Here is a 26973-nt window from a genome sequence, read left to right on the forward strand (position 1 = left end):
CGTGGTCTTACTTTTTTCTGTGTTGAAAGCATGCGCCCGACTTCTCTTATAAAGGAGGAATAGCCTTCTGGAGCGTCCTTCGTGCTTATCTTGTGGAGGAGCCTTCATGCTTAAGGCAATGTCCTCAATTATTCTTCTTTACTATTGTCTGGACAGCTGAATGGTGCTATGTTCCTCAATAATTGTCCTGGCTACAGTAGAGCCACTGTATAATGCTTTTGCGCTGTCCTCTGACGTGCGTTATCTTTACGTGTATTTTTTTTTCTGGATATGGTCTATATATATCTATATATATATAGACACACACACGGAGCAGCCAGCGAATAACAGAAACCAACATAGCTCGTCGTCTATCGGCTGAGCCATTCACCATTCCTATTGCCATGGCCACGGCTGCAAGCAGAAGCGCGCAGCTCATCCTCCTCGTTTCCACTTGCTGCTTTCTCCTACCCTTATCCTTGGATGCTCAGAAAACTAACAATGACACTGTAGCTTCACCACCACCTCCACAGATCACCTTCAGCTTCAACTTCTCCGACACCTCCAGTTACGATGATGTAAAAAGGGACTTGCGGCTCCAGGGCTACGCGTCGCGGAACGGCAATCTGATCGACCTCAACATCGACAACCGGCTCGGCAGTTCCACGGGGCGGATGTCGTACAACCACCCGGTGCCGTTCTATGACCTAGCGAGCTTCAGCACGCGCTTCACCTTTGAGATCGTGCCTGACCGTCATCCAGGGGACGGCATGGCGTTCTTCCTCTCCGGTTACCCATCAATCATGGGTTCTGGCGGGGGACTTCTCGGCCTCTTTAGCGACCCCGACGCCACTTTGTCGACCTCTGCAGCGCCGTTCATCGCCGTCGAGTTTGATACCTACAAAAACGAATGGGACCCCGACGCCAAACACATAGGCATCGACATCAAATCCATCAGCTCATCCAACACCACAAGCTTGCCCAATAACCTTACCCTGAATGGCACCATGACAGCCACAATCACTTTTGACAGCATCACCGGGATGCTGGTTGCCTCCCTTTTGTTTCATGACCGTCCCTCTATTGAACCCGTTGTGGTTAGTTTTGAGTTGCAAGATCCAAAGTCATTGCTGCCGCCGGAAGTGGCAGTGGGGTTTTCAGCGTCCACCGGCGTATACGTTGAGCGCCATCAGATACTCACATGGTCCTTCAACTCCACTTTTGCTGCTCCGACACCACCTAATAAAGGTATGGTAGTCGTCTATCAAGCCGTGCTTCGCACCGGCTAATAACTTTCATAGATATTAGATTAGAAATTAATGAAAAAATAGGGTCCATAGCTAATAATCAAAATTGCTCACCTTTCTCTCTCTCTCTTCCTCGTTTGTTAAATATTCTAGCACAATACGCATATATTATGTACACTTCTCTTATCTAGTTGTGTTAGACTTTAGTTTGCAATTACTCTGTACACCTTTTCATCCACAATAAATTTTGCATAATACCTTCATTCATATATGCTTCACATATGTTTGATTGAACCCTTAGTTTGAGCCTATGTGTTTAACATGGAAATTGATATTATCATCGCTTCCTGCATGCATATATATATACATGGTCCTACATCACTACGTGGTGACACACCTCATGTATGAATACCTTAGGTTAGTCTTTTTTATATTAATAATGACAGTAGTGGTGTAATTTAGGATATTCTTTAGTAATACATATGTAGAAGAATTAGATTTTACTTTCTATTATTTTTCATAATGACATATGTGGAATTTGGAGGTTACTTCAGATTATTTTTTATAATGAAGATTATGGGGTTACTTTAAGTTAGTTTTATAATGGTAGAGTGGGTAATTTAGATATAGAATTAGGGGTTACTTTAGATTATTTTATAATGACAGAGGTGGATAATTTGTTGGAATACATAATAGATCCAATGGCTAGATGATTAGAATCTACCAGATTGATGGCCGGATGTTTCTGATTCTTTTTACAATTTCTATGATTTTTTTTTTGCTAGTGCGTCTTGTGAGGATTAACATGAAGGCTCGAACAGGAGCCTCCAATTAGTGGTGTAGGTGGGTAACTAAGATGTACTTTAAGTTGGCTTATAGTGGTAGAGTGGGTAATTTAGATATAGAATTAGGGGGTTACTTTAGGACTATTTTCATAATGGCAAAGATGGATAATTTTTTTTGAAAACATAATAGATCAAATGGATAGATGATTAGATTCTACCAGATTGATGGCCAAATGTTTTCTTAAATTTTGTGAAAAATTCTAGTATTTTATCTTTTTTCTAGCGTGTCTCTTAAGGATTGCCACGGAGGCTCGAAAAAAGCCTCCAGCTAGTAATAGTAAGATAGTCACCAATCAACATTTATACAAAAAGGTTCGCCACTCCTAAATTGATTAAATTTTATTAGGAAAAAACACATGCTTGATCCAAAGGTCTATCATCGGTGGAAACATAATTTTAGGATTAGGCCATCAATATCCATACAAGCAAAAAAAAGTTAAATACAATAGTCCAGTGAAACTATTTTGGGTCAAACTTGTCAACTTTGGAAGTTTTTACCTACTAAACATCAAGTATTTTGCAAAATATTGAGTCTAGATTTGGACACCGATTTCCAAAGATAGATCGACCAATTTGTCATGTGATTTGCTCCTTATACTAGTTCTTGGGTCTAACATTAAAACTTTGGTCTAACTCTATTTGCAAGACAAATGGTCAAATTGTCTAATCAATTAACCAATTTTTTTGGTTAATTGTCGTGTTAGGGCACAAGAGCATAGTTCTTACCATCGCCATGACTGCATCTATACTTGCATTGTTTATCTGCGGCATTGTTTCCTTCAAATTCATCAAAAGGCACAGAAAAGGTCAGTAATCTACCAAAAATGCTATTAAAATACTTCTCTCTCAAGATATTGAGCTTCTGTTTTGTTTCAATGCTATAGCATCATCAACTTTAACTGAAACCATCACACCTAACACTAATTCTAGACAAAGGTTCAAAAGATATGGGTAAGATGAATGTGAAGGAAGAAGATGAAGCACTATTTCGGGTGATAGAAAGGAGTTCTCAATTCAAGGGTTTATGACTTTTTGCAAAGTATTGGAGGCTACAAATAACTTCTCACAAGAAAATAAACTTGGACAAGGAGGATTTGGTCCAGTGTATAAGGTAAGAGATAGAACAAAACATATGATATTGAGAACACAAAAAGAGACAAAAAAATAAACCAAGTAGAGGACTAGTCATAGGCCATGTTTGGGATGAAAGGGAAGCTTTCCCTAATACTTTCTCTTACAAACCTGCGAAAAGTTATGATTCCAAACAGTCCTTTAAACCATATGCAAGGAACTGTACTTTTCTCACTACCTTCGTGAGCAGGATAATCAATTGTCAGAAGACAACTGAACTCATTCACAAGACTCTTTTGAACTTCTCTCTAGGGCCGATTTCATGATGGATTGGAGATAGCCGTTAAGAGACTAGCTTCACATTCAGGGCAAGGGTTAGAGAGTTCAAAAATGAAATCGAACTCATAGCCAAGCTCCAGCACACAAATCTGGTTAGGCTCTTGGGATGTTGCTTTCAAGGAGATAGAGATTACTAATCTACGAGTATATGCCAAATAAAAGCTTGGACTTCTATATTTTTGGTAACACTTCTCAAACATATCATAGTACAAGCTTTGTTCAGTACTGACTGCTAATGGCTTTTATTTATATGTATATGATTAACTGATTTGTAGATGAAATACAAAGAGTTTTACTAGATTGGAATAAACGCCTAGTCATAATAGAAGGGATAGCGCAAGGAATTCTGTACCTACATAAGCACTCTCGGTTACAGTGTCATTCATAGAGATCTTAAAGCAAGCAACATACTTCTAGACCGTGAAATGAATCCTAAAATTTCAGATTTCGGGCTCGCAAAAATTTTTAGCTTAGATGATACTGAAGGAAACACAAAAAGGATAGTTGGGACATAGTAAGTTTCTTACAAATCACTCCATCCTAGCTTATAAAACCTAATGTGTACAAAAGCTTAACATCAGAGTTTTTTATATACTTTCTTTCAGTGGTTATATGGCTCCTGAGTATGCTTCCTGAAGGCCTCTTCTCAATCAAATCTGATGTATTTAGCTTCGGTGTGTTGACTCTTGAAATCATTAGTGGAAAAAAAACATCAAGTTTCCATCAATATGGGGAGTTCATCAATCTTCTTGGACATGTGAGTTTTTTCAATATTTGAATAACACATGTAAAGTATTGAAGCTAGTCTTGGTTTTAAACCACCATCTACTGATCTACACCAATATTATGCCCTTATTCTTATGTGTGTTGTTTTCCTTTATGTTGGTTACTGGTTGATGTTGATGGCAGAGATTTACTTCCATATCTAAAAAAATCTTCATGTATTTTAATCATTCTGTTGCAGGCATGGCAGTTGTGGAAAGACGAATTATGGCTTCAATTGGTAGACACTTCGTTAGGTGCTGAGTGCCATACACTACAGATGAGGAGATGTGTTAATATTGCATTGTTATGTGTGCAAGAGAATGCGGTGGATAGACCCACCATGTCACAAGTGGCAACGATGTTATCTAGTGACAGTATGGCCCTGCCTGAACCCTAAGCACCCAGCATATTTCCATGTAAGAGTGGGAACCGAAGAAGCGTCTGCTGTGGTTGAGCCATCTAGTGTTGATGTTACAATATCTACCCTATGTGGAAGGTAGTTTTCAAATTTCATTCAGATCATGTTGAGATAACTTTTTTTTGCTCCATTCAAGGGTTTCCTCCTAACTCTGAAATAATTATAAATTTGTAATGGTGAGACAATAATATAGAATGGCTTTTGTTATGCTAGGCTGTACCGAAGATTCTCGTAGCGTAACGATGTGTTGAACTCCGGGGATCAATGAAATCCCTGTTGCTGGTCTAGGTTCGAGTCTTGGTACCAGCTTCTTTAAGGATAAAATTCAGAGGGACGTCTTTGCCTCTGGTCTAGTTTTTCATACACTAGACTGCTGGGATTCAAAGATGGAATATATGAAACAACAGTGGTTGTTGCTTCAGGTCAGGAGCGTTTGATATCATGAAGCACCTGTTATAAAGGGTGTTCAATGGTCTGGTTCTCAATGATTTTCATAATTCATACATACACAATGTGTCTGATTTTGGATGATTATCGAATTGTCCGTAAAATACCAAAATTGGAGGTATCCATATGGCGTGGCAATGTTTCTATTTTCATCTGCTCATTTTTGGACATAAGGAAACCATATTCATTCAACGATTTAATTACGTTGTAAGCCAAAGAGCTAGCATATACTGGTAAAATAGGATAAGTAAAGCTTACCGCCTTATATTTATATATATAAGCTCAGTCTCATAAGAGCAATGATCATGTTAAAAATATTCAGAGTAACGACACCTTAAACACAACACACACCTGTTGAACTTCTGTAGTTCTATACTTCCATTGCCATCAATTCAGTGATAGTAGATTGGGCCCTCCGAGGAATAGACATCTGAAGATAAACTTTTAGCATGTTCGTTTGGTGGTTTTGAATAAAGCTTACAGTATTTTTCTCTTATAATAAATCAGCATCAGTGAAATTTATCAGCCTAAAAACGAGCGAACCGGCTGATTGACAGGATAAAAACCAATGCTACGGCTATAGAAGTACGGATGCATCTTACTCTTACACTGTTACCCTGTTCATTTTCGTCGTTTACCTCTCCTTTTCCCTCCGCGTAGCGCATGCCGGAAGTTTCCACAGCCCTCCCGACGTCCCCTATTTTTTTTTTTATCGGAAAGTCCCTTCCTTTTTCCATCCGTAATAGAGACCCACACGAAAAAAAAAAACGCTCCATCCTCCCCATCCCGGCGCTTGCTCTCTCGCTGCCTACGCACCAACGCCGCGGCAAACCCCCGCCGGTCCCCGGCGCTGCCTCTCCGCCGCTCGCATCCCCGCCGCAGCCTCCCTTCTCTCTCTCTCCCTCTCTCTCCCGACGTGGTGGCGCTGCGGGAGGCCCAGAGCGCGGCCACCTCCGCACGCTTCGCACGGCCGGCCCGGTGGCTCCCAGGCTGCGCGGCGCAGCCCCCGGTGGTGCCCCGCCGGTGTCTGCCTCCCGGCACAGACGCTCCCTCCCCGAGGTCTCCATGCCAGCCGCTGGTAGCCGTGAGGCCGCCGGCGCCGCGAGCCCGCCCCCACCCTCTCCGGCTTCATCTTGCGACGCACTCCGCTGCTCCGCGGCCAGGCCCTGCTGCCGGATCCGCTCCGCACGCCGACTCTTCCTCTCCCTTGGTGCCGAATCTGATCCGTGGCCGGCCTTGCCGGCACATGGACCAGACCACGACGGCGCATCGCCTCTTCCTCTCCCCGGTTGTGCCTGCGCCCGTTTCCCCTTCCTCTCCTTATCCCTCCCCCTCATAGAGCTTTTTTTGTGTTGATTTTCTCCTACGTCTACTGAATAGTACAATTGCCGTTCTTCCAATTTCAGTCACATTTTTTTATTTCAATACATTGCTCAGATTGGCACCTCCTATCCACAATAGGTTGCCTTATGATTTGTTTCACAGAAAATGGCCACCCGTAGATGTTTCCGTTATCAAATTTGTCAACTGTACCATTTTTACCCATTAGATTACAGCGTATATATTATATATAAAAAAATCCCTGTGTTTCTGCTATACTAGGTCAAGGAGGACCGCTTCATCCTAGAAGACTCTGTTGTAACGATTAGTTGAATGGCTCAGAGTCAAGAGTAATGGCCAGTGTTGAAAAACGGGAGCTTTTCTCTGTACCTAGGGAACTAACAAACTAACATGTTATCTTCCCAATTCAGGTAGGTAAATGCAGAACCAGAAGAGCAAGGAGAGGCTCAGAGAAATCTACCCAATCCTAGGCCATTCAGGCTTACGGAATGATGTGAGTTTTTACAGTCCCCAATTCTCACTGCGTCTCTAAAATATGTTAGCTGAATTGCTTTCATCATTATGGGTTTACCATGTACAACTCTGACCCTGAATATGTGCTCTATGATTACAATGAGAGGAAATCCAACACTGAATAGTTTAGTGACGCTTTTTCCCCTTTCAGGTAATAGTTGTAAGATGCTCCACATGATCTCTACCTGATGGATGATAACTGCGTGAATGATATAGTCATATATGCATTGGTGCTTTCCTCAAACTGATTTACCGTTACACATATTGGCAGTCAAGGTTTCCTCATATGCACCAGCAGCAAAATAGTTTTATTGGGTCACCAAGTTCTTCGGTTACCTCATTTTCGATTACTATAAAGTTAGCTGCCGAATTTAGGTATGCTATGCCTCCTCTTTTTATTTTGCATGTTTCTCCAGTCTCCAGTTTTGGGGATGCACTCCTTTGCTTCACAATGTATATATACTTTATACTTAACATGCTACTAATAATAAAAAATAAAATAGCAGGTACCCATATACTTTCATTGCCCAGTATTAATGATGTTGTTTTCCAACTATGTTTGTGAAACTTAATATTAAATATTTGATGGACCCCCCCCCCCCCCCCCCCCCCCCCCCCCCCCCCCCCCACACACACACAAACTATTGTTTAGTTACAGGGTGCCGGCACTTCTTCTCATGACATTAGGCTACATTAAAGTTCTCATAATTCTTTTGCCTATTAAAGTTAACAAATAAACATTTTTTTCTTCCCACCTGATGTTGGTGCTAATAGCATTAGTCAATTACCTGATGAAGATAGTTGTTTCCCATATTACCATTCTGCAGATCTTCCATGGACCTGACAATGATGTTCTCTGGCTTCCAAGGGATTTTCATATTTATGCTGCGAATATGTTTGGTGCTTCCAAGGTAAGTACTGGCAATAATATATACTTTTCACGCATTTCTCCTATTCTGCATAGATTCATGGTTTTTAACACATTCAATACCATTTGCTTGCTAGATCTTTTTTGTTGTAGCGTTTGTGTGCCATGCACTGCCTAAATTGAGACCCCATTTTCGCAAGGATCAATGCATTTGTAATTGCTCTATGAAACGAAAGGAATATGATTAACTGAAAACCAATATTATCATCTACAAAATATATAAAAACCTAACACTGTACCACTTCAAAATTGCATTATTTTAAGTGGGCACAAATAGTATGGCTATAATCTGATGACATTTCTTTATAGATGCTATGCTGAAGCAATATCTTTTACATGGCCTGCTTTCTAATAAATGAGGATCTGCAAAGAAATCTTTATTTGATGCTTCCATTTTCAAATAGGAAATCTGTACAATATTTATAAAAGTACATCTTATTGCTTATCTTCCACCATTTGTGTTTGTCAGTGCAGCCTGGAGCGCGAATGTTTATACCACTGCATATGCCAACAGAAGCACCAATTTAAGTGAACAATAAGCAATATGATGCCATTCTGCGTCGACGCCGTGCCCATGCCAAAGCAAAGAGGGAAAACAGGCTGCTCAAAGCCACAAAAGGTACTTTGCACATCTCAAACTGTTGGTTGAACACCTTAACTGTCAACTTTGACTGCTGCTACATCACCATTGCATGCAACAAATAGCATTTATGTCAGTCAGCTGTCTCCATGAGTCACGCTCTCAAATCTATAACTGTTAATTGAACTACATAATTGTCACCTGCTGACTGAATGACGCTATATCACCATGGCATGCATAATATCTTCTGTCGTCTTCTACCACTACATTCATGTTGCTACCTACGTGATGCAGCTGTGTCTCCATGAGTCACGCCATCAGCATTCGCGGTTGCCCACGAGACACTGACGGACGTTTCCTGAACACAACGAAAGAATCGAACGGGAAGGATGCTGGTGGAGTGCTGCAACATTCAGCAAGCCCCTTACGCGGCAGGCGACATCTCCAAGTTCAGAGATCCACAAGTCAGACCTGGCCTGACCCAAGCAGCGTCTCTAGCCTGTCGGGTTCAGAGTTGTCAAGTAGAAATGGAATTGTACTACCACAAGATGTACTCTTAAAAAGGTAGACCTACTAAATTGACGTGCCATGATCCTATGATGTAATGAAGCTCTTGTGATCCTAGAATCTTAATCAACAATTAAGATATTATAAGGCATGGAATAATATACAATTACCTACCATTGCTATTCTCACCCGCAGGCCAGCAACGCGCGGGGGCTGACTAGTTTCCAAGTTCACACCAGCACTGCCTCTTGCGGCTTTGGGTTCATCAAACGTGATCAGAAAATGGCACAAGTTTGTGAGAAGGCCTATTTTAGTGTATGTGTATCGTCCAATGCGTTAAAAAAATATTTACATAACATCTAGTAAAATGGTGTGTAACACATATAAACAAAGCTTAAAACGTGTAGGGACATCCTCTACTAGTCAATGAAATAGGGCTCAGGTTTAACAGAGATGAGAACTCTGTTCCAGCACAAAAGAAAAACTCATTCAAGTACACACCCATCTAGTGCATGGTCAAACAACACACCTAACTACCGAACCATGAAAAGACCAGAAAATTCAAATCATGGGAGTAGGATGCTAGTCATAATTACTTTAGATCATTGGGTCAACACAAAAACTTAATAAAATGAACTAGAATGACATTTCACGTAATTAATTTGGAATGAGAAATGAACCAGAGTGACATGCCATCATAACTAATCAGTTTTTTTTGCGAATTACACAATACAACACAGACACTTAGAACACACGCACACTCAGCCTCTACGAACACACGTACGCAAACACTACCTCTATGAGCATCTTCGAAGATTGGGCCGACAACATCCTCAGGCGCCTCGCTGTCGACAGGAACGTCGCCTATCGCTGAAAACACAATACCATTAAATTATGGAAAATTCGCTCCCACGGAGAGTCGAACTCAGGACCTGAGGTGCCACTGAAGCTCTTGTAGCCACTAGGCTACAGGCCCTTTTGCCATAACTAATCAACTGACCCAAAAAACATCATTTGGTACTCACATCCCTACATGGGAGGTGACACAGTCACCTTCACTGATATGCAAGCTGCCTCAAACTTAATCTGCCAATGTGCACATCCATGCTGATTAACATCAAAAGAGCAAAAGTACTAGGCTATCACCTTGAGAGCCATTTTTACAAGGCAACGTATCAGGTGCAAACCAACCAATCTATACAAACTTGAAAACTACCAATCAAGATCACTAGATGATGATCCAATAGGATGGGGTGAGAGGTGGGATTTTTTTGAGCTTAAGCCCCCCACCTGCCGACCTTTTTTGCCGCTTAAGCCCCCTCACCCCATCCATTGGATCAGCATCTAGTGGTTCTGATTGGTAGTTTCCAAGTTTACACAGGTTAGTTGGTTTGCACCTGATATGTTACCTTTTTACAAACCCTAAACCTCAAATGCATCATAGTATCCACACTGAGATGGCAACTACGAACCTTTTTTCCGCAAAACTCACCAACCACGTTGTTGGTGGCCAAAATTGGCACAGTGCCATTCTGGCTGGGGAAACCAGTTCGACTAGTTTCCAAAAGCGGTCAGACCTGGTTTGGTCCTGTAGCTGATCTAGCAACACCAACCGGTCAGCCCGGTTTGCCAAACCGGTCTGACCGGTTTAGTTCCAATCCGACTAGGATTGAGGAATCCTTGGAGATTACGATTTGTAAAAGGATTTCCTTGCGGGGTAAGACCCCCAATCCTATAAATATAAAGGGTCACGGCCAATTGAGGGTTAATCCAATCGATCAATCAAATATACCTTTACTTTTTATCTCTCTTAAACCCTAGCTTTTCCAACCCCTTTTGGTTGTTCGTGTCTCCATGGTGATTGACGGCATTCTGAGTGGCCTGTCGACCTCAGAGCAACCCTAGGTGAGCCAGCCCCGACGGATCTCTCCCGGGTAGGTCGACGCAACAAACCCTAAGAAACCGGTCAGGACCAGATTCCCAAACCAGAATGATTGGTTTGTGTGGGTGTGCTGCATGTGATCAATTCGTTGTGAATCCGTGCGATCTAGTGCAAGTTTTAGGTGTGTTGGCCACATAAGGCGTCAACACATTTTTGGCGACTCCGCTGGGGAACTTGGAGATCTTGGTTACCCTAACCGATCTACCCAACCCTAGCCAGATGGGTTCTTGTACGGATCCGGTGTTGACCAGAACAGGCGTCAACACGTGCCATGAAAAAATTAAATTTATGTATGCTCCTCTTCCTCTGCAAAGAGACAGAGGAACTGGGAGATAAATCAAAAGCGCTATGGACTTCAGATATGACCACTTATATTAAGGCCTCCATTCCTTGGTGCATACTCCCTCCATACTAAACAAAAATGAAGTCGTTTTGGACAGTGACACGGTCTCCAAAACATAACTTTGACTACTTATTTTTATAAAGATATTTATCAAAAAGTGATATATGTAAATTTTTGTGAAAGTATTTTTCAAGACAAATCTATACATATGGTTTTTACATTTCCAAACTCAACAACTTAAAAGTTATTCATGATTTATATTCTCAATGTTTGATCCAAGCTTTGTCCAAAACGACTTTATTTTTTAGTATGGAGGGAGTAAGTATTAAACACATGTCAACTGCGCACAACTTCCACTAAAACGAAGTGTGAATGGTCTACTCAACATGAGCATGCCTAAGTTTGTTAAGCCCATCGATCAGCTGGAGGTCATCATCCTCTTTCTCTCTTGTCGAACTCCAGGAAACCTCTGAAAGCATTAGAATGCCTCTCCTAGAAGCAGTCACCTCGATGAAAGAACCCTGTGGAATTATAAATTGTTCAGTAGCTGCGGATGAAAAATTGTTAAATATCTGGAACTACATACTATGATTACAAGACATTTGCCAATAGACCCAAAGTTTACATATATTCTAAATTCTCAAAAGGCAATCAGAAAATATTTGAGTTTTTCCTAACTGATGGTTCCATACTACTAGGTTATTTTTAAGGACAAGAATAGATTTTATATTGTGTTACATGGTGATTTATCGTCAAGAAGTTTAGGGCTCGTTTGGTTTACGGCCCATGTGTGCCACCAAAATATTGGTGCTTGACTTCATTGGCAAAATCTGTTCGGGACGACTAGCGCCCGGACGTCCGAACGCTGCTCCCACACCCGGGGCCAACGCACGCAACTCCCTTTGCCCTACGCCAAATCCTGCTCTGGAGGTAGCATCCGTCCAGATGGAGCTCCACGCTTGCACCCGACACCCGCATCGAGTGCCAGCGTCTGGAATGGCGCCCCCGCGCCGGCACATGAACCATAGCGTCGCCCTGGCAGCAGCACCAGGCTTGTCGCACCGCACGTGAACCACGGTGGCGCCCCAGTAGCAGCACCAGGCGGGCTGTAGCAGGCCACTGTCCGCCAGCCACCAACGTGCATTGCAACATGTGCAACACACGATCTACTTTTTGAAACATAAAGATAAAACATTTGCAACATTCTCTTGAAACATGTGTGTATAGCCATAAGAATATATGCAACATCTAGATCCGCTCTTGCAACATAAATTTGAAACATCTGAAACACATGAAACCAAACACTTGAAACATGTGTGTGCAGCCAAAGCAACATATGCAAACATCCAGATGAAAACAACATACGTCTCAAATAATCCAGATCCACTTTTGCAACATAAGTCTGAAACATCTGAAACACATGAAAACAAACACTTGAAACATGCATGTGCAGCCATAGCAACTTATGCAACATCCAGATGAAAACACTTGAACCATGCATCTGAGACAACTAAAACACTTTGCACATAGGCTTACAACATGTGTATTTTGTCATTGCAAACATCCCAGATATACCGTTACAACATCCAAATGAAACACCTGAAACAAAAAGCCTAAAATGCCTTAAACAATTGAGGCCACTGCCAACCTGGTGGGGGAACTGCGGTAGATCAGCGAGGAATACAGTGAGTGGATGGAGGCCACCCTCGGGGCGCTGGAGTGGCAACAGCGAGCTCCAGCCGAGCAGGGAGGCCATGGCAGGCCGCCGCCCAAAGGGGGCCCGCGAGGAAAGCCATCTCTCACCGCCGCCCAAACAGATTTCGATATTCTCTAACACGAGCGTCCGTGCGTCCGTCCTTATCTGGACGTCGCTCGCCCACACACCCACCTCGCTGTTGTTTTTCCCCATAGCTCGCTCCTACCCGCCGGCGACGCACGGCTCCCCGTTCCCGCGCTATGCTCCTTCCTGCGCCACGCCTCGCGCCGCATCTCCTCCCCCACCCCCACCCACCCACGCACCGCCGCGTTCGCTCCCCCATGTCGTCGCTGCTCGGCCAGCCAGCTTCGATGGGGTATGTGTTGTTGGCGATGGCAAAGGTGCTGGAGCAGCCCACGGTGCCGGGGGTGGCCCCATGTCTGCACTAGTTGGTTTCCACACCCGCATGATAGCGAGGTGAGGGCGGGCGAATGCTCCACCATTTTTATTTTATTTTTTTTTTTGCTCACCCTCAATTTGGCAGGGCAGATACAGGGGAAACCAAACGGCCCCTTGGTAAAAATTACAAATGGCCCTACTAACAAAACAAACCAAGGGCACATTTGTTTACGACATCTCCATCCTCTATCCCAATAACTATCCCAGCTTTTTTTATGATTTAAAAGGAGATTAAGTAGCTGTAGCCATGGCAAGTATCAAGTGTAGATTCCATCTCATCTCTACCATTGAGCACAATCTACAATGGTTGCAGATAAGCAATAGAGGTGCACCTGCTATACGGTGACAGGGATCACCCCTGCTACGGTTGGAAACATAATTAAGCCATCCATCCATACAATCTCGAGCCGCCAGGTACGTGCGGTAGAAACAATTAACCCTCCCATGTATCCGAGTCGTTCGCCCCTCCCTATCTTGGAGCTACTGTAGTTGCTAATGGAAGCTTTTGTTTCCGTTGGGGTGGCAATGACATGTGAAGTCCCTTATTCTGCTCCGCTCACCCCTGATGTTTACAGTGCTGGCACTTCACTTATAGACCTCACCTTATGAAGACGGAAAGCTCCTGTCCAACAAGCAAAGCTCCTGATGTAGCTCAGTTCAGATATCATAACATATCGCAGTTCACAACTAGGAAAGCTCCTGTACAACTGATTTAGCTCAGTTTCAGATATCAAACTGAATGAAAGCACTACACCACGCCACTATAGTCAGCATAAGAAAGATCCATGCAGGACTCAATTAAAAGAAGAAACTCTAGTCTTCCTCTGAGATGGAAAGAGGGCAAACACAAAACAGTTAATTCAAGAAAGAAAGAAAGAAACACAAGACAGGCATATAGGTCATAATAATTAAATGCAGGGACAGCTCATAACAAGGTTCCACAATCTTAACAAAGCACTCTATTCAGACCAAAAACCAAAAGCTCAGATGAGTTCTTGTTGGAAACACCAGTGCTTTCGCCATACTCCCTTCAATAGAAGAAACCTAGAACCTTGCCTCCAACATTCTTCCTACGGGCCTCCTCATGGTCCATAATGCCAGCAGACGTCGTCAGCACGATGTAGCCAAACTACACATCCAAGTAAAAGAAAAGCACAATTAGCACTTGAAGAGTCGAGCGTACAAACAACTACAAGCAGTTTGTGTGCAGGAAAATAATGCAACAGACTAACCTGACGTGATGGGAGCAGCCTGGCAGTCCATCCTTCGATCTCCTTTACGCCAACATCAAAGCGAGGGCTAATAACACCACATTTGTTTAGCCTTCCATTCAGTTCCACCACAATCTTCCCAGCACGGTGGTCATCCACGTATTCGAACTCACCAATGTAGCCTACATAATAGAACAGTAATCACCAGACATATCCACAGAATGAAGCAATTGAAATGGGGCATAAGATTCAGAACTAACCATGACGCTGCATGACAGTCAAGAACTTGATGATGACCTTCGATGACGGCCTGATCATGACTTGCCTTTTCCCCCTCTTCTCAGCATTGTACATGGACTTGAGCGCATCGTTGAGCACACTGACCCTCACCATGCTGACCTTAACTGAAGAAAAAGATACAATTGTAAGGGTCCCATGCCAGAGAGAATAGCATAGGAAACAGCCATTTACATCAATGAATCACGATCAAAAAGTAACAGCAGCACAAATAATTATGCCACAACATCAATGCAAAATGATGTACAGGTAGCATTCATCTAACAAAAGAACAAAAAAAAAATCCAGTGCTATATTGAAATAATGTAAAGAAATGAATTGCTATTGCTACAGGAGATAACAAGCTTAACCACATGATCCATACTGTTGAAAGTTGAAACTCATAAGATAACAAAATGATAGCTATAAAGCCAACCCAACATATAACAAGTTAAAAAGCATGTTACAATATCAGCAAATTAACCATGATATCGGCTCTAGTGGTTGTAAAATAACTACTCATCACATGTGCATTAGCTTGTTCCAACAATCAGATTGTACAGGATAAACCTATGGTTCATAAACAACAGACCATCAAATTAACACAAGTACTACTACACGCCGACATCATCTAATCTAATTACCAGAACTCAACTGATGACACAGCTGATGAGAAAGCACCAAAAAGTTACCCACTGCAGTTAATTTTTTTACCTTAAGATCACCCACAAAGTAAGGGATCTCTCAGCACCAATACCTGCTGCCTGATGTGCTTATTCGCTAACTACTTAAACAGCCTACCTGGGCCAGAACCAACACTACGTTGCATCACTCCAGCATACCAGAATAGAATTACAAACTAAACTTCACTGATCATGCACAAGCAAAAGACAGCAATAAGAGACGGACGCTTCACGGATCATGAAAAAACGGAACACCCGATAGGCCGATACCCAGTACAGTCATGGTCTAAATGGGAACGCACAAGAGCATCAGGAATCATGCGCATCAAAAGCAACTGCTAGTCCCAGGACTCCTGCGAAGATGAAGCTACCAGGCAGAGACACGATTGTGGGGAAAAAATGTGAAGCCTAGTTCCTGGTTCAGCGCACACGGCGCACCGATAAATCACGAGGCCGACAAGGCGCGCGCGCGCACACACACAACGCCACCGCCCTCCTCCGCAAGCCCGATCCGCAGCACCTGACCAGCTCTACCACCTCATCGCGAAACCAAGTCAAAGCTCGGGAGGACGAGGACGGAGGGAATGGGACGTGGAGACTAACCTCACCTCGACGGACGGCGTGGCCGAGAGAAGGGCGAAGCGGCGCGGTGGCGGCGGGCGCTGGAGAGGAGTGGCGGCTAGGGTTTGGCCCAGCGCATGGGAGTGCTGGCTATAAAGGCAGCTGAGGGAGTTTTCTCGCCGTCGGATCTTGTGTGCAGCCGCAGAGGCGGACGGCGTAGGTGGGCAGGGCGGTGCAAAGCAGGCCGTCGAAGGATGGGCCTCGTGCAAGCATAGACACATGATGGATCGTGGAGAAGCTGAGAGCGCGGTGGGCCGGTGGGCGATGGATCGTGGAGAAGCTGAAGAGCGCATGATTTTGGATAGGAAACTAATGGATTGTAATCTAATCCGATTTTTTATTATTTTCTATCTCGTTCCATATTCTTCTGCTAAAAAAAATCTGATTCCATATTCTTATTATTGTTTAGACGATTTCATATTCCTATTTGAGAAAACCATGGAATGCCCAATTGTTATCCATATCCACGAAAAATATGCGCAGGCTGAAACTATTTGAACGTTATTTTTATGATAACTAGGTGCAGTGGCGGAGTGGCCCATGAATTAGAGGGGGCTAAATTGCTCACTTCGTCATCAAAACATGGTGAGATATTAAACAAACATGTAGTTTAGTCTTGTAGGGATTTATATGGTCATTAAATTTTTGTCAAACAAGAGGTGCGGAGGCCCAGTTTGGCCTCCACTACCCTCCACCCCTAACTAGACGATACCCCGCGCGCTTTTGCAGGAATTTTATAGACATTTTGTAGTAGGAGAATTCATGGAGTAAGAAATATAGGGCTTTGTGTAGAAAATCATGTTATAGATATGGTTGTGCCATCTTGCTAAACTTGTAGAACAACAAAAAAAAATGATTATTTAAAGAACTTTTGTGGACAAAAACTACCTCAAAAAGTATCGTCCGTGCACACACCATGGTTGTACTTATGCCTCAAAACTACTAATTAGTAGGTTACATCAAAAGATGTTAAACGAAGTTATTTGGTATGACACTATGAAATGAAAAATTAGAAATAAGGAAATCCACGTCAAGGTATCCGGTGAATGGATCAAAGATCTTTAGAGTCGCTGTGCAATTACGTAAAAATGTTGAGAGATTCACGTCTTGTTTAGTTTCACCTTAAATTTCCAAAAGTGCTATAGTCATGTCACATACATCGAATGTTTGCGAGCATTAAATGTAGACGAAAAAAACTAATTGCACAGTTTGGTGGGAAATTACGAGACGAACGTTTTGAGCCTAATTAGTCCATGATTGAACACTAATTGTCAAATAAAAACGAAAGTGCTACAGTAACCCAAAACTCTAACTTTCTGAAACTAAACACGCGCTAAATCGATAATAAAGTTGTCCAGCTCCACACAACTAAAGATGGACCTTCATAGAAGCAAAAGGAGTAGTAGGGTACAGAACCTGCGCTGCCACACCCACACAGCACTTCCAATAAAAACGCGCTGGCGCACTGCTGATCATTGGAGAAGCACAGCACGAACCGATGAGGCACTGATTCTTGCAGCAGATGATCGAACTGCATGTCGGAAAGTCATGGCTGCCCAAATGAACACGAATTCGATGAGCCTTCAGGCACCGGATCTTAGCAGGGACTCTCTAGCCCTAGGAACAACTAATCTCCCGCGTGTGTTGTAGCTGCGCTTCGGCTTTCGGCTCATGCACCAGCATAACCACACATCGTCTCCCAGACACCATGGCACTGCCGCACCTACACCGCAACACCGTCCAGGCCACCATGCACCTCCAGACCGCGTCCCACCTGCAGGACTGTCCTAGCCGCTCGTCGCTTCCGATCTACCGCTCCCTTTTATAGAGCCAAGAGCTTTCGATGAAGCAGAATAGTGCAGGACACAATGACTGTCCAGTTTGTAGCTTTGGAAACAGAAAGTTGGACACAATGCAACGACTGTTCAGTTTGCAGCTTTGGAAAAGAGAGTAGTGCCGCCGCCTGAGTTGTGAATAGTGATGGGAAGGGATGGTTCGGCTGCTGTATAAGGACTCATAGTGGTGGGACCCTCAGATGATGTGGCTTCACGAAATCACATGAAAATATGCTAACGGGGTTCTCTATTAAGGTATAGTAGATAACTAATTATGTATCCATTGAAACTATTTAAAAGTTCTCTATAACAATTATTAATGACAAATGATACTAATTTTGATATTGGTATATATAAATATGAAGTATGAATTAATTAATTTTCTTTCCATTTAGTTTGAGCTTTTGTATTTGTTGGTGTGGATTATATCTAAATATTTGATTTTATTTTATTCTATTTGTTTGTGGACGTATATCATTTTTGTATAATTTAATTTTTTATTCCGTTATAAATATGACTATTTATACATTTAATTATTAAAATATTTATGGGCTATCTTTTTTTTAGAATTACAAAGTTCAACGCAGACACCCACAACACGCACCCACACTCACCCCTATGATCACACGTACGCAACCCTACCCCTATGAGCACCTCCGAAGGACTGAGCCGACAGATCTCGAGATTTACGAAGTCAGCACTGGCGCTTCGCTGTCGACGGGGAAGTCGCCTACCACAGAAAGCGTAGCATCGTTAAATCCTGGAATAAATCCAGAAAAATACGAGCACCCGTGCCAAGTCGAGGACTTAAACCCGGGTGGGCAAGTTCCACCACAAGGAACCTAGTGTTATGTACACGAGTTCTCATATACCACATCAATTTGCCATCTACGTATGCTCGGTTGGCACCAATGATCGTAGCAAAAATCTTCATAATTAAGTTCTAGTGAGAACTCGTTGGAACCGGACCTACATTACACAAACAACAATCTTCACTCTTCGTTCAAACCAAAATCGAGCTAATAAACTACATCAAAACCCTAGGAAACACCATTTCCCAACAACAATATCAAAGATTGAGTACTCAACTAAATCCAAACCCTAAATTTGCACATATTGCTTATACATTACACCACAAGGGGAAATCCTATAGCACCCAAACGCGAGCCCGCCCCCACCCTCTCCGGCTTCATCTTGCGACGCACTCCGCTGCTCCGCGGCCGGCCCTGCTGCCGGATCCGCTCCGCGCGCCGACTCTTCCTCTCCCTTGGTGCCGAATCTGATCCGTGGCCGGCCTTGCCGGCACATGGACCAGACCACGACGGCGCATCGCCTCTTCCTCTCCCCGGTTGTGCCTGCGCCCGTTTCCCCTTCCTCTCCTTATCCCTCCCCCTCAGAGAGCTTTTTTTGTGTTGATTTTCTCCTACGTCTACTGAATAGTACCAATTGCCGGTTTCTTCCAATTTCAGTCACATTTTTTTATTTCAATACATTGCTCAGATTGGCACCTCCTATCCACAATAGGTTGCCTTATGATTGTGTTTCACAGAAAATGGCCACCCTAGATGTTTCCGTTATCAAATTTGTCAACTGTACCATTTTTACCCATTAGATTACAGCGTATATATTATATATAAAAAAATCCCTGTGTTTCTGCTATACTGTAGGTCAAGGAGGACCGCTTCATCCTAGAAGACTCTGTTGTAACGATTAGTTGAATGGCTCAGAGTCAAGAGTAATGGCCAGTGTTGAAAAAGGGAGCTTTTCTCTGTACCTAGGGAACTAACAAACTAACATGTTATCTTCCCAATTCAGGTAGGTAAATGCAGAACCAGAAGAGCAAGGAGAGGCTCAGAGAAATCTCCCAATCCTAGGCCATTCAGGCTTACGGAATGATGTGAGTTTTTACAGTCCCCAATTCTCACTGCGTCTCTAAAATATGTTAAGCTGAATTGCTTTCATCATTATGGGTTTACCATGTACAACTCTGACCCTGAATATGTGCTCTATGATTACAATGAGAGGAAATCCAACACTGAATAGTTTAGTGACGCTTTTTCCCCTTTCAGGTAATAGTCGTAAGATGCTCCACATGATCTCTACCTGATGGATGATAACTGCGTGAATGATATAGTCATATATGCATTGGTGCTTTCCTCAAACTGATTTACCGTTACACATATTGGCAGTCAAGGTTTCCTCATATGCACCAGCAGCAAAATAGTTTTATTGGGTCACCAAGTTCTTCGGTTACCTCATTTTCGATCACTATAAAGTTAGCTGCCGAATTTAGGTATGCTATGCCTCCTCTTTTTATTTTGCATGTTTCTCCAGTCTCCAGTCCAGTTTTGGGGATGCACTCCTTTGCTTCACAATGTATATATACTTTATACTTAACATGCTACTAATAATAAAATAGCAGGTTCCCATATACTTTCATTGCCCAGTATTAATGATGTTGTTTTCCAACTATGTTTGTGAAACTTAATATTAAATATTTGATGGACCCCCCCCGCCCCCCCCCCCCCCCCCCCCCCCCCCCCACACACACACACAAACTATTGTTTAGTTACAGGGTGCCGGCACTTCTTCTCATGACATTAGGCTACATTAAAGTTCTCATAATTCTTTTGCCTATTAAAGTTAACAAATAAACATTTTTTTCTTCCCAACTGATGTTGGTGCTGATAGCATTAGTCAATTACCTGATGAAGATATTGTTTCCCATATTACCATTCTGCAGATCTTCCATGGACCTGACAATGATGTTCTCTGGCTTCCAAGGGATTTTCATATTTATGCTGCGAATATGTTTGGTGCTTCCAAGGTAAGTACTGGCAATAATATATACTTTTCACGCATTTCTCCTATTCTGCAAAGATTCATGGTTTTTAACACATTCAATACCATTTGCTTGCTAGATCTTTTTTGTTGTAGCGTTTGTGTGCCATGCACTGCCTAAATTGAGACCCCATTTTCGCAAGGATCAATGCATTTGTAATTGCTCTATGAAACGAAAGGAATATGATTAACTGAAAACCAATATTATCATCTACAAAATATATAAAAACCTAACACTGTACCACTTCAAAATTGCATTATTTTAAGTGGGCACAAATAGTATGGCTATAATCTGATGACATTTCTTTATAGATGCTATGCTGAAGCAATATCTTTTACATGGCCTGCTTTCTAATAAATGAGGATCTGCAAAGAAATCTTTATTTGATGCTTCCATTTTCAAATAGGAAATCTGTACAATATTTATAAAAGTACATCTTATTGCTTATCTTCCACCATTTGTGTTTGTCAGTGCAGCCTGGAGCGCGAATGTTTATACCACTGAATATGCCAACAGAAGCACCAATTTAAGTGAACAATAAGCAATATGATGCCATTCTGCGTCGACGCCGTGCCCATGCCAAAGCAAAGAGGGAAAACAGGCTGCTCAAAGCCACAAAAGGTACTTTGCACATCTCAAACTGTTGGTTGAACACCTTAACTGTCAACTTTGACTGCTGCTACATCACCATTGCATGCAACAAATCTTCTGTTCTCTTAGTAGCATTTATGTCAGTCAGCTGTCTCCATGAGTCACGCTCTCAAATCTATAACTGTTAATTGAACTACATAATTGTCACCTGCTGACTGAATGACGCTATATCACCATGGCATGCATAATATCTTCTGTCGTCTTCTACCACTACATTCATGTTGCTACCTACGTGATGCAGCTGTCTCTCCATGAGTCACGCCATCAGCATTCGCGGTTGCCCACGAGACACTGACGGACGTTTCCTGAACACAACGAAAAAATCGAACGGGAAGGATGCTGGTGGAGTGCTGCAACATTCAGCAAACCCCTTACGCGCCAGGCGACATCTCCAAGTTCAGAGATCCACAAGTCAGACCTGGCCGACCCAAGCAGCGTCTCTAGCCTGTCGGGTTCAGAGTTGTCAAGTAGAAATGGAATTGTACTACCACAAGATGTACTCTTAAAAAGGTAGACCTACTAAATTGACGTGCCATGATCCTATGATGTAATGAAGCTCTTGTGATCCTAGAATCTTAATCAACAATTAAGATATTATAAGGCATGTAATAATATACAATTACCTACCATTGCTATTCTCACCCGCAGGCCCGCAGCAACGCGCGGGGGCTGACTAGTTTCCAAGTTCACACCAGCACTGCCTCTTGCGGCTTTGGGTTTCATCAAACGTGATCAGAAAATGGCACAAGTTTGTGAGAAGGCCTATTTTAGTGTATGTGTATCGTCCAATGCGTTAAAAAAATATTTACATAACATCTAGTAAAATGGTGTGTAACACATATAAACAAAGCTTAAAACGTGTAGGGACATCCTCTACTAGTCAATGAAATAGGGCTCAGGTTTAACAGAGATGAGAACTCTGTTCCAGCACAAAAGAAAAACTCATTCAAGTACACACCCATCTAGTGCATGGTCAAACAACACACCTAACAACCGAACCATGAAAAGACCAGAAAATTCAAATCATGGGAGTAGGATGCAAGTAGTCATAATTACTTTAGATCATTGGGTCAACACAAAAACTTAATAAAATGAACTAGAATGACATTTCACGTAATTAATTTGGAATGAGAAATGAACCAGAGTGACATGCCATCATAACTAATCAGTTTTTTTTTTTTTTTGCGAACTACACAATACAACACAGACACTTAGAACACACGCACACTCAGCCTCTACAAACACATGCACGCAAACCCTACCTCTATGAGCATCTTCGAAGACTAGGCCGACAACATCCTCAGGCGTCTCGCTGTCGACGGGAACGTCGCATATCGCTGAAAACACAACACCGTTAAATTCTGGAAAATTTGCTCCCACGGAGTGGTGCCACTGAAGCTCTTGTAGCCACTAGGCTACAGGCCCTTTCGCCATAACTAATCAGCTGACCCAAAAAACATCATTTGGTACTCACATCCCTACATGGGAGGTGACACAGTCACCTTCACTGATATGCAAGCTGCCTCAAACTTAATCTGCCAATGTGCACATCCATGCTGATTAACATCAAAAGAGCAAAAGTACAGGCTATCACCTTGAGAGCCATTTTTACAAGGCAACGTATCAGGTGCAAACCAACCAATCTATACAAACTTGAAAACTACCAATCAAGATCACTAGATGATGATCCAATAGATGGGGTGAGAGGTGGGATTTTTTTGAGCTTAAGCCCCCCACCTGCCGACCTTTTTTTGCGCTTAAGCCCCCTCACCCCATCCATTGGATCAGCATCTAGTGGTTCTGATTGGTAGTTTCCAAGTTTGCACAGGTTAGTTGGTTTGCACCTAATATGTTGCCTTTTTACAAACCCTAAACCTCAAATGCATCATAGTATCCACACTGAGATGGCAACTACGAACCTTTTTTTCCGCAAAACTCACCAACCGCGTTGTTGGTGGCCAAAATTGGCACAGTGCCATTCTGGCTGGGGAAACCAGTTTGACTAGTTTCCAAAAGCGGTCAGACCGGTTTGGTCCTGTAGCCGATCTAGCAACACCAACCGGTCAGCCCGGTTTGCCAAACCGGTCTGACCGGTTTAGTTCCAATCCGACTAGGATTGAGGAATCCTTGGAGATTACGATTTGTAAAAGGATTTCCTTGCAGGGCAAGACCCCCAATCCTATAAATATAAAGGGTCACGGTCAATTGAGGGTTAATCCAATCTATCAATCAAATATACCTTTACTTTTTATCTCTCTTAAACCCTAGCTTTTCCAACCCCTTTTGTTGTTCGTGTCTCCATGGTGATTGACGGCATTCTGAGTGGCCTGTCGACCTCAGGCAACCCTAGGTGAGCCAGCCCCGACGGATCTCTCCCGGGTAGGTCGACGCAACAAACCCTAAGAAACTGGTCAGACCAGATTCCCAAACCAGACTGATTGGTTTGTGTGGGCATGCTGCATGTGATCAATTCGTTGTGAATCCGTGCGATCTAGTGCAAGTTTTAGGTGTGTTGGCCACATAAGGCGTCAACACATTTTTGGCGACTCCGCTGGGGAACTTGGAGATCTTGGTTACCCTAACCAATCTACCCAACCCTAGCCAGATGGGTTCTTGTACGGATCCGGTGTTGACCAGAACAGGCGTCAACACGTGCCATGAAAAAATTAAATTTTTGTATGCTCCTCTTCCTCTGCAAAGAGACAGAGGAACTGGGAGATAAATCAAAAGCGCTATGGACTTCAGATATGACCACTTCTATTAAGGCCTCCATTCCTTGGTGCATACTCCCTCCATACTAAAAAAATAAAGTTGTTTTGGATAGTGATACGGTCTCCAAAGCATAACTTTGACTACTTATTTTTATAAAGATATTTATCAAAAAGTGATATATGTAAATTTTTGTGAAAGTATTTTTCAAGACAAATCTATACATGTGGTTTTCACATTTCCAAACTCAACAACTTAAAAGTTATTCATGATTTATATTCCCAATGTTTGATTCAAGCCTTGTCCAAAACGACTTCATTTTTTAGTATGGAGGGAGTAAGTATTAAACACATGTCAACTGCGCACAACTTCCACTAAAACGAAGTGTGAATGGTCTACTCAACATGAGCATGCCTAAGTTTGTTAAGCCCATCGATCAGCTGGAGGTCATCATCCTCTTTCTCTCATGTCGAACTCCAGTAAACCTCTGAAAGCATTAGAATGCCTCTCCTAGAAGCAGTCGCCTCGATGAAAGAACCCTGTGGAATTATAAATTATTCAGTAGCTGCGGATGAAAAATTGTTAAATATCTGGAACTACATACTATGATTACAAGACATTTGCCAATAGACCCAAAGTTTACATATATTCTAAATTCTCAAAAGGCAATCAGAAAATATTTGAGTTTTTCCTAACTGATGGTTCCATACTACTAGGTTATTTTTAAGGACAAGAATAGATTTTATATTGTGTTACATGGTGATTTATCGTCAAGAAGTTTAGGGCTCGTTTGGTTTACGGCCCATGTGTGCCACCAAAATATTGGTGCTTGACTTCATTGGCAAAATCTGTTCACGACGACTAGCGCCCGGACGTCCGAACGCTGCTCCCACACCCGGGGCCAACGCACGCAACTCCCTTTGCCCTACGCCAAATCCTGCTCTGGAGGTAGCATCCGTCCAGATGGAGCTCCACGCTTGCACCCGACACCCGCATCGAGCGCCAGCGTCTGGAACGGCGCCCCCGCGCCCGCACATGAACCATAGCATCGCCCTGGCAGCAGCACTAGGCTTGTCGCACCCATCCCATGCCCGCACGTGAACCACGGTGGCGCCCTAGCAGCAGCACCAGGCGGGTTGTAGCAGGCCACTGTCCGCCAGCCACCTGCGCGCATTGCAACATGTGCAACACCCGATCTACCTTTTTGAAACATAAAGATGAAACATTTGCAACATTCTCTTGAAACATGTGTGTATAGCCATAAGAATATATGCAACATCTAGATCCACTCTTGCAACATAAATCTGAAACATCTGAAACACATGAAACCAAACACTTGAAACATGTGTGTGCAGCCAAAGCAACATATGCAAACATCCAGATGAAAACAACATACGTCTCAAATAATCCAGATCCACTTTTGCAACATAAGTCTGAAACATCTGAAACACATGAAAACAAACACTTGAAACATGCATATGCAGCCATAGCAACTTATGCAACATCCAGATGAAAACACTTCAAACATGCATCTGAAACAACTAAAACACTTTGAACATAGGCTTACAACATGCGTATTTTGTCATTGCAAACATCCCAGATATACCGTTACAACATCCAAATGAAACACCTGAAACAAAAAGCCTGAAACGCCTTAAACAATTGAGGCCACTGCCAACCTAGTGGGGAAACTGCGGTAGATCAGCGAGGAATACAGTGAGTGGATGGAGGCCACCCACGGGGCGTTGGAGTGGCAACAGCGAGCTCCAGCCGAGCAGGGAGGCCATGGCAGGCCGCCACCCAAAGGGGGCCCCGCGAGGAAAGCCATCTCTCACGGCGGCACCAATGATTGGATATAATCCAAACAGATTTCAATAATTCTCTAACACGAGCGTCCGTGCGTCCGTCCTTATCTGGACGTCGCGCGCCCACACACCCGCCTCGCTGTTGTTTTTCCCCATAGTTCGCTCCTACCCGCCGGCGACGCGCTGCTCCCCGTTCCCGCGCTATGCTCCATCCTGCGCCACGCCTCGCGCCGCATCTCCTGCCCCACCCCCACCCACCCACGCACTGCCGCGTTCGTTCCCCCATGTCGTCGCTGCTCGGCCAGCCAGCTTCGATGGGGTATGTGTTGTTGGCGATGGCGAAGGTGCTGGAGCAGCCCACGGTGCCGGGGGTGGTCCCATGTCTGCACTAGTTGGTCTCCACACCCGCATGATAGCGAGATGAGGGCGGGCGAATGCTCCACCTTTTTTTTTTTGGCTCACCCTCAATTTGGCAGGGCAGATACAGGGGAAACCAAACGGCCCCTTGGTAAAAATTACAAATGGCCCTACTAACAAACACAAACCAAGGGCACATTTGTTTACAACATCTCCATCCTCTATCCCAAGAACTATCCCAGCTTTTTTTTATGATTTAAAAGGAGATTAAGTAGCTGTAGCCATGGCAAGTATCAAGTGTAGATTCCATCTCATCTCTACCATTGAGCACAACCTACAATGGTTGCAGATAAGCAATAGAGGCGCACCTGCTATACGGTGACAGGGATCACCCCTGCTACGGCAGAATTAAGCCGTCCATCCATACAATCTCGAGCCGCCAGGTACGTGCGGTAGAAACAATTAACCCGAGTCGTTCGCCCCTCCCTATCTTGGAGCTACTGTAGTTGCTAATGGAAGCTTTTGTTTCCGTTGGGGTGGCAATGACATGTGAAGTCCCTTAT

At 43.3% G+C, this 26973-nt stretch overlaps 2 protein-coding genes and 2 long non-coding RNA genes across 7 annotated transcripts; 3 read left to right on the forward strand and 1 right to left on the reverse strand.

Annotated features, from left to right (window-relative positions):
• The first annotated feature begins 222 nt into the window (after window positions 1-222).
• LOC136472808 (agglutinin-2-like) lies at window positions 223-4824 on the forward strand. Its single transcript, XM_066470514.1, has 4 exons — window positions 223-1227; window positions 2776-2877; window positions 4087-4238; window positions 4446-4824. Exons 1-4 carry the CDS (start codon window positions 384-386, stop codon window positions 4641-4643), a joined length of 1296 nt encoding a protein of 431 aa, XP_066326611.1. The 5' UTR covers window positions 223-383; the 3' UTR covers window positions 4644-4824.
• Window positions 4825-5842: 1018 nt separating this feature from the next.
• LOC136472809 (uncharacterized) lies at window positions 5843-9135 on the forward strand. Of its 2 annotated transcripts, none has more exons than XR_010762431.1 (5): window positions 5843-6945; window positions 7117-7340; window positions 7793-7876; window positions 8363-8512; window positions 8768-9135. It is a non-coding gene; the product is annotated as an uncharacterized lncRNA (long non-coding RNA). The 2 variants fall into 2 exon arrangements; XR_010762430.1 differs by having other exon boundaries at window positions 5844-6945; window positions 8368-8512.
• A 5013-nt stretch (window positions 9136-14148) lies between these two features.
• LOC136472810 (small ribosomal subunit protein uS8z/uS8w) lies at window positions 14149-16325 on the reverse strand. Of its 2 annotated transcripts, none has more exons than XM_066470515.1 (4): window positions 16194-16325; window positions 14892-15035; window positions 14653-14813; window positions 14149-14549 (listed from the first exon to the last, which is right to left on the reverse strand). In XM_066470515.1, exons 2-4 carry the CDS (start codon window positions 15022-15024, stop codon window positions 14451-14453), a joined length of 393 nt encoding a protein of 130 aa, XP_066326612.1. In that variant the 5' UTR covers window positions 15025-15035; window positions 16194-16325; the 3' UTR covers window positions 14149-14450. The 2 variants fall into 2 exon arrangements, with proteins under 2 accessions (XP_066326612.1, XP_066326613.1); XM_066470516.1 differs by having other exon boundaries at window positions 16199-16276.
• A 3182-nt stretch (window positions 16326-19507) lies between these two features.
• On the forward strand, window positions 19508-22168 carry LOC136472811 (uncharacterized). 2 transcript variants are annotated; one of them, XR_010762433.1, is made up of 5 exons: window positions 19508-19943; window positions 20116-20339; window positions 20790-20873; window positions 21360-21509; window positions 21781-22168. It is a non-coding gene; the product is annotated as an uncharacterized lncRNA (long non-coding RNA). The 2 variants fall into 2 exon arrangements; XR_010762432.1 differs by having other exon boundaries at window positions 21365-21509.
• Window positions 22169-26973: the final 4805 nt, after the last annotated feature.

This window comes from Miscanthus floridulus, chromosome 8, assembly GCF_019320115.1.
Source record: "Miscanthus floridulus cultivar M001 chromosome 8, ASM1932011v1, whole genome shotgun sequence".
Taxonomy (NCBI): domain Eukaryota; kingdom Viridiplantae; phylum Streptophyta; class Magnoliopsida; order Poales; family Poaceae; genus Miscanthus; species Miscanthus floridulus.

What these genes read in the sequence shown, in the direction of transcription:
- LOC136472808 (XM_066470514.1), top strand. Translation starts at nt 384, where the DNA reads ATGGCCACGGCTGCAAGCAGAAGCGCGCAGCTCATCCTCCTCGTTTCC. An exon ending in TCCGACACCACCTAATAAAG is followed by an intron (nt 1,228 to 2,775) that starts GTATGGTAGTCG and finishes TTGTCGTGTTAG; the next exon opens with GGCACAAGAGCATAGTTCTT. An exon ending in TCATCAATCTTCTTGGACAT is followed by an intron (nt 4,239 to 4,445) that starts GTGAGTTTTTTC and finishes ATTCTGTTGCAG; the next exon opens with GCATGGCAGTTGTGGAAAGA.
- LOC136472810 (XM_066470515.1), bottom strand. Translation starts at nt 15,024, where the DNA reads ATGGTGAGGGTCAGTGTGCTCAACGATGCGCTCAAGTCCATGTACAAT. An exon ending in GACTGTCATGCAGCGTCATG is followed by an intron (nt 14,814 to 14,891) that starts GTTAGTTCTGAA and finishes TCTATTATGTAG; the next exon opens with GCTACATTGGTGAGTTCGAA. An exon ending in GGCTGCTCCCATCACGTCAG is followed by an intron (nt 14,550 to 14,652) that starts GTTAGTCTGTTG and finishes TTGGATGTGTAG; the next exon opens with TTTGGCTACATCGTGCTGAC.